Genomic DNA, 10526 nt, shown 5'->3' on the forward strand with positions numbered 1-10526 from the left:
CACTAAAACTAAGGATATTCTACCTATAATTTCAGTTAGTTTTGTAAAAAGTTTATACAGTTTTAGGTTAGTTATCATTTTTTCATTTTATTACAGCTTTTATTTATTTCAGTTAACTAAAATGTTCAATTTCAGTTTTTGTTATTTAGTTAGTTTTAGTTAACTATAATAACTTGTTTGTAGATTATTATTGTTTAAAATATTAATTTTAGGAGGGAAAAGGCACAGATACTATAAGATTTTATCTTCTTTCTGCCGCCTTTCATTTTATTTGTGAGTTGTATTTTTATTGTATGTAAATTTATTGTAATTTTTTAAAGAAATTAATAAAGTTTAAAAAAAAAAAACTCTGCCCCTCTTTTAGGTTGTTTCTTTCCTCTCTGACCTGCCGCAGCTGGAAGACGCCTCCTGTGCTGACGTCTTTGACAGGCTGCAGCTCCACAGGCGCGTACTCGCCCTGCTCGTTCAGCTCCTGGATGGAGACCCACAGCTCGATCCTGCGAGACACGTCGCTCCACCTTCCAGGAGCGGGAAAGAAGGGTCAGCGTCGGAGGAGCGGGAGTCCCAAAGACGTGAGCAACTTATCCCACCTGTCTCGGAGAGTCTGAGTCTTGGCTTCCAGAGCATCCAACTCCCAGAGCGAGCTCCCGCCGCCGGCACAGCGGTGACCCCACACCTCTAYGGACAGAGCGCCGTCCGAGATGAACTCCAAGAACTCGTCTGTCACGTGCACGACGTAGTCCTGGGCGAGATCAAAAGAGTCGGGGTAAAATACAGCTGACGTGAACGGCGGCGTCAGAGACTCGTTCTGCACCTTGCAGTGGTYGAACTGGACCGTGAAGTGAGCGTCTGGGCTTGGAGGCGAAGGCCTGTCGGGGCTGACCATGGGAGGAGCCACGGTGGGCTCCCCGTGCTCCCAGAAGGTGTACTGGCAGAAGACAAAGTTGGACAGGTTGAGCGGCAGCCCCGTGGCCTCTTTGATCCTCACCTTCATCAATGAGACAAACAGTCATTATTTTCAAAGTAAAGGCTGATAAATAATGGTTATATACCCACTAGAGGTGGGTTTTTTTTTTTTACCCTGCAGGTGAGCCTTTTAGCCATGTGGACGATCTCTCCGTTGGTGTCCATGACCTCATAGCAGCTGCACTCACTGGAGTTCTCCGACGAGTCGTCTCCTCCTGAGAGATGCTCAGGAAGAGCTCCACTGAGCCGCTGCAGCTCAACGTGCAACCTGCCCGCTACCTGTACACACCAACAGAATGTTAGCATGCAGCTCTTAGCTTTGGTTTTAACACTTTTAGCTTTTACATTTACGACTGCATTTAGCCTCTTTTACGTTTTAGCTAATCTTTTGCTACCTGTAGCTAGCCTTTGAACTATTTTTAGCTAGTAATTTGTTACTTTGAGCTTGTTGTTGTGACATTTAGCTTCTTTTCCCCTTGTTTTTTTTTTGTTGCTAATTTTAGCTAGCCTTTTGGCTATTTTTAGCTAGCAATTTGTGTCTTTGAGCTTACTGTCATGACATTTAGATTCTTTTACTTTTTAGCTAGTTTTTTGCTACTTTAAGCTAGCCTTTTAACCATCTCTAGCTAGCATTTTGCTACTTTGAGTTTTTGAGTCTTTTGCTACCTTTAGCTTTTTTAACCATTTAGCCATTATGCAAATTTAGCTTTTAGTAGTATTTTGTTACTTTAAGTAAGCATTTTAAATAATTTTAGCTAGCATTTTACAACTTTTTTGCTTTTAGTTAGTGTTTTGCTCATTTTAGCTAGCCTTTTGGTTATCTTTAGCTAGCAATTTGTGATTTTGAGCTTATTGTCGTGACATTTAGCTGCTTTTACCTTTTAGCTAGTTTTTTGCTACATTAAGCTAGCTTTCTAACTATTTCTAGCTAGCATTTTGCTGCTTTGAGTTTTTGAGTCTTTTGCTACCTTTAGCCTCTTTTACCATGTAGCTAGTATTATGCAATTTTAGGTTTTAGTAGTATTTTGTTACTTTAAGTAAGCTGTTTAAATTTTTTAGCTAGCATTTGACTACTTTTAGTTTTTAGATAGTGTTTTGCTATATTTTGCTTTGAACTAGTCTACTTTAAGCTAGCTTTTAAAAATTTTAGTTAGYATTTTGCTACCTTTAACTTTAGTTATGCTACTTTTAGCATTTGGATGGTGTTTTATTTATTTTTACTTAGCATTATGCTACTTTTATTTAGTTTTTGCCATTTCTACCTAGCTTTTTAACTATATTTAGTAAGAAGGTTGCTTTTCTTAGCTTGCTTCCTTTACACTTTAGTTAGCATTGCGCTACTTTTAGCCCCTAAACGTTTGGCTTTTAGCCAGTGTTCTTTTTCTTTCATCTTGAATATTAAAACTTCATCTCGTTCTTCAGATGTCGGCTGTCATTCAGCAGTCATAAATCACAGCTCGTATTCTCAGGGTTCACCTCTCCCTGCTGGCTGATGATGGGGACGGCGTACTGCAGCTTCACGTCATGGAAAAGGCTCTCCAGATAAATGTTGGCCACYCCGATCAGGTTGTGGTTCTCGTGTGCCTCGTAGAACGGATCGCAGCATTTGTGGTTGGCTTTATTATTCTGGGAGGAACAAAGAGAGCAGAGTTAACGAGAACATTTAGTTKAGTTTTTTTCCCGTGCTCATGGTTTCTCACCGTTTCCTCTCTGCCTTCTTTCCAGTCCCTGTAGTGGTCTCTCATGTCCACCAGCTTGTTCTCCAGCTTCTCAATGGTCCAAACCTGAGGCGCCTTCCTCTTCCTCCGAACCTGAATGGCTGGCTCGCTTACTATGGCCCCACGCTACAAAAGACCAGTTTCAGATAAACACATACAAGCTGAGGTCCACGCTCCTCTTTGTTTTTATGCAGGAGCCAGGCTTCAGAGGTCTGACCTTGCGGTTGGCGCTGAGGTTGGCAGCGGGGATCTGAAGGGTGACCTGATAGTCGGTGAGTTTGCTCATCTCCTCGGCCAAAAAGTTGGCCTCTCGCACCAAAGTGTTGGCTCTGACAACCTGCTCCCTGAGCCGAGACAGACTCTGACGGAAAAGCTCRTCCCTGTCTCGCACAGACGGAAAGACGTCACTTATCGGGACAAAAACACCTTCATGTTTCAGTAAAACACAGGTTTCCTGTTTAGGTACTTTAAAATGTGTTTTTATGGACAACTTTATTTTTTTACGAAGTGAAAAACCCAGTTTTGTGGCACCAACTTTAGCTCTTTATGTGTGTGAGGCCCCATCCACACAAACACCATGGATATTTAGCAAAACATCTTTCTGCTGAGTTTGCACTTCTCAACCACATGCAAACGGAGAATAAAAACTGATCTTTATGAACTCATTCCAAAGTATTTTAAAGCATTTTAGGGCATATGTGTGTTTAAAAAAATKTTACAGCCTGGTGCCTGTTTAAACATTTTTATATTTAACTTTACTAGCTTTGTTCATGTGCTGAAAATGTTATTTATTAAAAGTAAAAATCAGACTATGTAAAATAATTAAAAGAAAAAGCTACAGTATGGTTAGTAGGGGTGCAACAGTACATGTACCCGTATCGAACCGTTCAATACACACTATGTATGGAACAACACAGATTTTTAAAATTTATTTTATCAGCTTGTCTTCTGAAGATGCTCTGTGTTGAAGGATCAGTGGATCTGTGTTCGACTACTCCACCTAGGCTGCACTGTCGAGCGCAGATCCACTGAGAAACTTGCYGTTTCAGCAACATTTAATTTAAAAACTGTATTTTGAGTTTAAACAAATGTTCATAATTAATTTAAATAAATTACAATTTATAAWGAACATTTTTCTTTTTTTGTATYGAAAAARTATCGAACCGTGAGACTAAAGYATTGAACCGAATCCTGAATTTTCTGTATCGTTGCACCCCTAATTATCAGTTGTTATGTAATTAGCTGATGTTAGAAAGTAAGTTGCAATAAAGCTCAGATGTGGTTATAATGCTGTTATTATTAGATATTGACGTGGCGGCTGACAGTCGTTCACAGCTATGACCCGTGACCCAGTATCTGTGCAGTTCTCTGTACTAGAACCRGTGTGTTGCGCTCCACTGACCGCTCCTCGCTCCACAGCGGCAGCTTGCTGTGGGGCGTGTGCGGCGGGTAGCTCAGGCCGCTCCGGGGCCCCTGAGACGTTTTGTCAGRAGACAGCTGTTGACGTAGCGACTCCAGCTCCCGCTCGTACATCAGCCTCTGCTCCTCCAGGGCTGTTCGTTTCTCCTCCAGGTACTGCTTCTCCAGGACCTGGACCACGTTCTGCATGGGGTCTACGGTCGAGGGGAACGAGCGTTTTAACATCCAAGAAAGAAACGTGGATTTGTCCGATTGATCCGGTCGTACCGTTGTTTCCCAGCGTCTTCATGATGACCTCCATCTGGGCGAACTCGTAGCTGTAGTCCGGCTCGGAGGAGGCCTCGCTGGCCGTTTCTACGTCCACCTCCACAAAGCTCTCTCTGGGCGAGGCTTTCTCCAGCTCCTTCAAACGGTCCCGCCGCTTTCTTTTCGGGAGATTTACCCTAAAAACAAAAAACCAGAATCTCATCTTCGTTTCTTTTCCTGCTCTGTAACGTTTCTAAACATTTGAACAGCAGCAGGAAGAAAGGTTYGCACCTGAAGAAGTGATTGTTCCCCCATAAGATACGGTCCCCGTGCCACAGGTGCACCAAGGAGTCGACCGTGGTGCCGTTCACGCAGGTTCTGCAGAAAACACAGATTCRATCTTCAAATTTGGTTCAGAAAGAGCAGGAAGCGGATCAGAGAGTCCGATTCCTGTGCGGTGAGGTCATGTGAAGCTCTGAGCTCCGGTCAGACAGAAACCACGGCTCACCTGGCGTTCCCCAAGGGCATCAGGGTGACATCACTGTCCGGGCAGAGCTCCAGGAYGCAGTGTTCCGGCTGGATCCCGATCCCAAAGAGCTGGATGTCCTGAGACGTGTCTGCGCCCACACGTGTGTGCTCCTGACACACAGACAAATCGTTTAAACACAGTCTGGACTCTAAAAACTGGGCCTCTGTGAGAAGAAAAACTAATCTGGTGCTGTTGAGCAAACGTCCCAGCTTCTAAAGGAGGTTCTGACCCGGTTCAGTCATTCYTCACTGATGTGTCRGGTACAGAAGYCTGTGCAGGCTGGTTTCTCACAGAMCTCTACTTTTAATTGACCAAAAGGCTGCTGCACCTTCTCTTCTCTTTAGAATGGTTTGGGACAAATTTGAGACGAGTTCAGGACAAGTTTGAGACAAGTTCAAGACAAGTTTCAGATGAGTTTAGGACAAGTTTTAGAATGGTTTGAGACAAATTTGAGACGAGTTCAGGACAAGTTTGAGACGAGTTCAGGACACGTTTGAGACGAGTTCAAGACAAGTTTCAGATGAGTTTAGGACAAGTTTTAGAATGGTTTGGGACAAATTTGAGACGAGTTCAGGATAAATTTGAGACGAGTTCAGGACAAGTTTGAGACAAGTTCAGGACAAGTTTGAGACGAGTTCAGGACACGTTTGAGACGAGTTCAAGACAAGTTTCAGATGAGTTTAGGACAAGTTTCAGATGAGTTTAGGACAAGTTTTAGAATGGTTTGGGACAAATTTGAGACGAGTTCAGGATAAATTTGAGACAAGTTCAGGACAAGTTTGAGACAAGTTCAGGACAAGTTTGAGACGAGCTCAGGATAAATTTGAGACGAGTTCAGGACAAGTTTGAGACGAGTTCAGGACAGGTTTGAGACGAGTTCAGGACACGTTTGAGACGAGTTTAGGACAAGCTTGAGACGAGTTCAAGAGAAGTTTGAGATGAGTTCAAGACAAGTTTGAGACGAGTTCAGGACAAGTTTGAGAAGAGTTCAGGACAAGTTTGAGAAGAGTTCAGGACAAGTTTGAGACAAGTTCGGGACAAGTTTGAGATGAGTTCAAGACAAGTTTGAGACGAGTTCAGGAAAAGTTTTAGATGAGTTTAGGACAAGTTTTAGAATGGTTTGGGACAAATTTGAGACAAGTTCAGGACACGTTTGAGACGAGTTCAGGATAAATTTGAGATGAGTTCAGGACAAGTTTGAGAGGAGTTCAGGACACGTTTGAGATGAGTTCGACAAGTTTGAGACGAGTTCAAGACAAGTTTGAGATGAGTTCAAGACAAGTTTGAGATGAGTTCAAGACAAGTTTGAGACGAGTTCAAGACAAGTTTGAGATGAGTTCAAGACAAGTTTGAGACGAGTTCAAGACAAGCTTGAGACGAGTTCCAAGACAAGTTTGAGACGAGTTCAGGACAAGCTTGAGACGAGTTCAAGATAAGTTTGACACAAGTTCAAGACACGTTTGACACGAGTTTGGGACAGTTTCTTACGTGCCTTATCACCAGGCTCATCTTCATTTATTTAGAGCCAGCATAGCTGAGATTGTGAAAACAGGACAAGTGGCCATGACCTAGCATTAGCAATGTAGCACTCTTCTATCCTAGCATTAGAAATTATTCTGCTAYGCTAAACCCCCCACTCCTGCAACATGAAAAACGCTATGATAACTTCAGCCTTAGCACGTTTTCTGGGGGAATCCCCTGAGTTAGAGATGGTGATGTGACAGTTGAAGACACAATTTGAACTGAAGGTTTGTGCAGCTGTAAAAAATATTCTGGCTTTTCTTTATACATCTGTATCAGCTTATAAAAAATCCCCAAAAAACTTCACGTTATTGTGCTTCTGCAGTAAAGTTGAGCACTCGGCCACACTGACCTTCAGGTAGTAAACCAGCAGCTCGTTTAAGGCGGGGTCGGCATTCAGATTGACCAGGAAACACTTGTCTTCTCCCACTTTGATCCCCGATGTTTCCAAAGAGATGCCCATGCTCTCCAGCTGCTTCTGCCGCTCCTGCAAACACAGACGATAACGTGAAAACGTGGGAACGTGCACTGAAAGGACTTTTACTTTTAGAGCTGCATTGACTCGCGCTTACGGCGGCTATCTCCTCCGTCTTCCTCAGCTTCTCCTCCCAGGTGACGGTCATCTCCTGAATGAGCTTCTCGGACTCCTGCAGCTTCTCCTTCAGCTCCGGAGCCTTCATGGACTGAAAACGGATTCAGAATCGGTCCCGTTTCTGATGAAGCCTGGCAGGAAACGGACCGGACCGTGTGTGCTGGWCTCACCTCGGCCTGAGAGAGCTGAACCTTCAGCTTCTCCACCTCCTCCCTGAGCTCCCTGATGATGCGAGCRTTGGGATCCTCGTTCACCACGGCGTGATTGACGATTCTCTTGGCCCTGTCGGCGTAACGCAGCGTGGACAGGGTTTCCTCGTAGTTATCGGCAGACGGACTCACCGTGGCGATCATGGCCGTCTTACTGTTCCCGCCCAGGTTGTCCTGAGGAGAAGCAGAGCTGCTCAAACGTGTTTCCATGTTTTGACAAGCATGTACCTGTGTCTGTGTGGTAATCTGTCTGTCTGTTAGCGAAATATCTCACGAATCATTAGATGAATTTTAATGAAACTCTCAGTCATTAATCCCTGGATGTTCATCTACAACTGATTAACATTTGGAGTCAAGCGGACTCAAGATGGCCGCCACAGCTAATTAAGTTCAGCAAACACAAAAATAGCTGTAACCCAGTCAATTTTATAGATACTGAGATAAAATTTGGTGTGGTAGTAGCTGAGATCGATCCCCAACCTGAGCACTCAGATTACATGAGGTTTTTTTTTGGCAGGAAATGTTAATTTCATTATTGTGTGTTATTATTATTTATTTTATAATTTTGAAGAATATTTGCAAAAATACTGTAGTTGTAGTTAATGCAAATAATTCAAATTCAATCAAATCAGTGCAGATGATTTTATTTTGGCATCAAAATAGTGAAGACCTTTAAAAACAGCATTAAACAGTTATATTTATGTATTAATGCGGGTCAAACCTTTAGCAGCCAGGTGAGGACTGAGTCTCTGTAAGGCACAAACTTGGCCTTCCCCTTCCCTGCAGACTGATCGGCCAGAGCAGAAATCACACATCCTAACGTGGTCAGAGACCTAAAACCACAGAGAAAAGCATCGGAGGTCTTCATCAACTGACCCGCTCAACATTCGAACTGCAGTTAATCATAGAAAACAAAGGCCCACTTGTTTATGTTGCTGCCTTCTTTCAGTCGCTCTCCAGCAGCTCCGGTCTTAGAGACACGCTCACTTCCTGCTAGGTCCACCAGACTCATCTTACTCACTTTTTCCCCTGAGTTCTGAGAACRAACAGCAGACTCAGCTTTAATCATGAAAACACAAAGAGCTGGAGACATTTACTGAAGAAGCTAAAACAGAGCTGCTAAAGCTAAAAGATACGGAACGCTAGCTCAAAATTAAAACAAGCAAAATGCTAGCTAAAAGCTAAATGCAACAAAACACTATAGCTAAAAGCTGCAACATGGACAGATACTGTAAAAAGTAGCACAAGGTTAGCTGTTGCTAAAAGTAGAAAAAGCTAGCTTAAAGCTAAAAGTAGCGAAAGGCTATCTGAATGCTTAAACAAGCAAAACACTAAATAAAAAATTAAGAAAACAAAAATAACAAAATGCTAAAAAATACAAAAAATAAATATACTATATACAATACTATAGTATACTATATATAGCATACTATAGTACATATATATATATATATATATATAGTATACTATAGTATACAATACTATAGTATACTATATACTATAAAATACTAAAAGTGGTAAAATACTATCTTAAAACTAATATCAAATGCTAGCTAAAAGATACAAGTGACAAAAGGCTAGTTCAAAGCTAGTCTTTAAATATTAAAAGTAAAAAAATAGGTTGTTAAAAGTAGCAAAAGAATAGCTAGAACGTAACAGTAGCAAAAGGCTAGCTAAATGCTAAAACAAGCAAAATATTAATTTAAAAATTAACAAAGCAAAAAGAACAAAATGCTAGCTAAAAGTAGGAAAACACTATCTGAAAACTAAAATTATTAAAGGCTAGCTAAAAAATACAAGTGACAAAAGGCTAGTTCAACGCTAGCTTTTAAATATTAAAAGTAAAAAATAGGTAGTCAAAATAGCAAAAGAACAGCTAGAAGGTAACAGCAGCAAAAGGCTAGCTAAAAGCTAAAACAAAAAACACCACCTAAAAGCTAAAAGTAACAAAGGGCTAGCTAAATATTAAAAGTAAAAATAGGTAGTTAAAGGTAACAAAAGAATAAGCTAGAAGGCAACAGTAGTAAAAGGCTAGCTAAAAGCTAAAACAAGCAAAACACTAGTTTAAGACAAAGGTAATAAAACACAGGTAATGTCTAATAATGACAGGTACAGTCTAAAAGTTGCAGAATGATAGATAAATCTTAAAACAGCAAAAGGCTAGTAACAAGCTAAATTCAGCATAACATTAGCTAAAAGCAGGAGAAAGGTAGCTAAAAGGTAAAATGAAAATAGACCAAGTTTGTTGAATCAGACTGTAAAGAGGAAAATGTTTTTAAAGGAATTGCAGAGATCTAAATGTACTTCAAGAAGGAAAGTATTAAATTTGTAACTAACTCCAGACTGCAGATCGTAAAGTGTCTGAGTGACGATGATGCTGAAGACGGCGTGTGATCGGCTGCTCTCCTCGTTCATGTTGGTGGCTGCGACCGTGCGGGACTTGTTCCCTTCCGACATCAACACCTCGATGTCCTGAACAGAGAGGAACACACACAGCATCCTGAGTTAATGCAGACCTTCACAAGAAAAGAAACAAAAACGCTCGCAGATTGGGTGGTCTGGATCAAAAGCAGGAGTGACTCGGTGCAGCCAGGTCAAAACAGGCGGYGGGAAATCCACCGCAGCAACATCAGGCATCCGAGCCCAGAGGAACAGGGCGGAGACGTMTGAACGTCATGAAGGAAGGAGCTGCCGAGGGCCGGCGTCTAAACCACACACAGCCTGGTGACGGCACCAGGGACGTGTCTCACTCAGCTCAGACTGACGACAGACGGGTGCAAAACTGACCTCAAAGCTYGTAACAGCCAGCTGAGACAGGCCGTCCACGTACGGACCCAGGACTTTATGTTCCCGAACCTTCAAGGACTGACGGCTCCTTCCAGAAACAGGCCAGGCAAAGAGAGAAAAGTCAGAGAAATTACAAATCATATTTGACATGTTTAACATTTAAATCAAAATGTATAAATACTGGAAGGTCCAGACGTTCATAAAAACTCAAATATTCAGAATTAACAACAGTGAGAAGCTTTAGACCTGATGTAAAAGTTGCTCATGTAATATTTGTTTCCTTTGGGACAAATATATTATTTCATCAATTGACATTATTAAAGTTTTATGAGTTGGTTGATTATAATATTTTACAGGTTATGTATAAGGCGCATTATCTTTGAACAACCAATCAAATTTTGTGAAGAGGGAAAATTGTTATAATCTTAACTAGAATTTTTTGTAAAACCTAAAATTGAAACAAATTCAAAGTACAGATGTACTTCAGTTACAGGAGTAAGATTATGGAATAATCTGGATGACTGTAGGATCAATTAATT

The 10526-nt window shown here is 41.6% G+C and overlaps 1 protein-coding gene across 1 annotated transcript in view; it reads right to left on the bottom strand.

Annotated features, from left to right (window-relative positions):
* Positions 1-10526, bottom strand: part of kif13a (kinesin family member 13A) — a gene marked incomplete in the record, with an annotated part of 62538 nt that overhangs the window by 17368 nt on the left and 34644 nt on the right. The window contains 18 exon segments of the mRNA XM_014008778.1: positions 386-518; positions 591-742; positions 815-988; positions 1081-1245; positions 2443-2592; positions 2667-2810; positions 2902-3064; positions 4087-4297; positions 4371-4546; positions 4641-4727; positions 4858-4988; positions 6752-6886; positions 6972-7082; positions 7162-7374; positions 7922-8033; positions 8124-8236; positions 9538-9672; positions 9988-10075. Of these exon segments, the coding sequence (XP_013864232.1) occupies positions 386-518; positions 591-742; positions 815-988; positions 1081-1245; positions 2443-2592; positions 2667-2810; positions 2902-3064; positions 4087-4297; positions 4371-4546; positions 4641-4727; positions 4858-4988; positions 6752-6886; positions 6972-7082; positions 7162-7374; positions 7922-8033; positions 8124-8236; positions 9538-9672; positions 9988-10075 (2593 nt within the window).

This window comes from Austrofundulus limnaeus, unplaced genomic scaffold (genome assembly GCF_001266775.1).
Source record: "Austrofundulus limnaeus strain Quisiro unplaced genomic scaffold, Austrofundulus_limnaeus-1.0 Scaffold52, whole genome shotgun sequence".
Classification (NCBI taxonomy): Eukaryota; Metazoa; Chordata; class Actinopteri; order Cyprinodontiformes; family Rivulidae; genus Austrofundulus; species Austrofundulus limnaeus.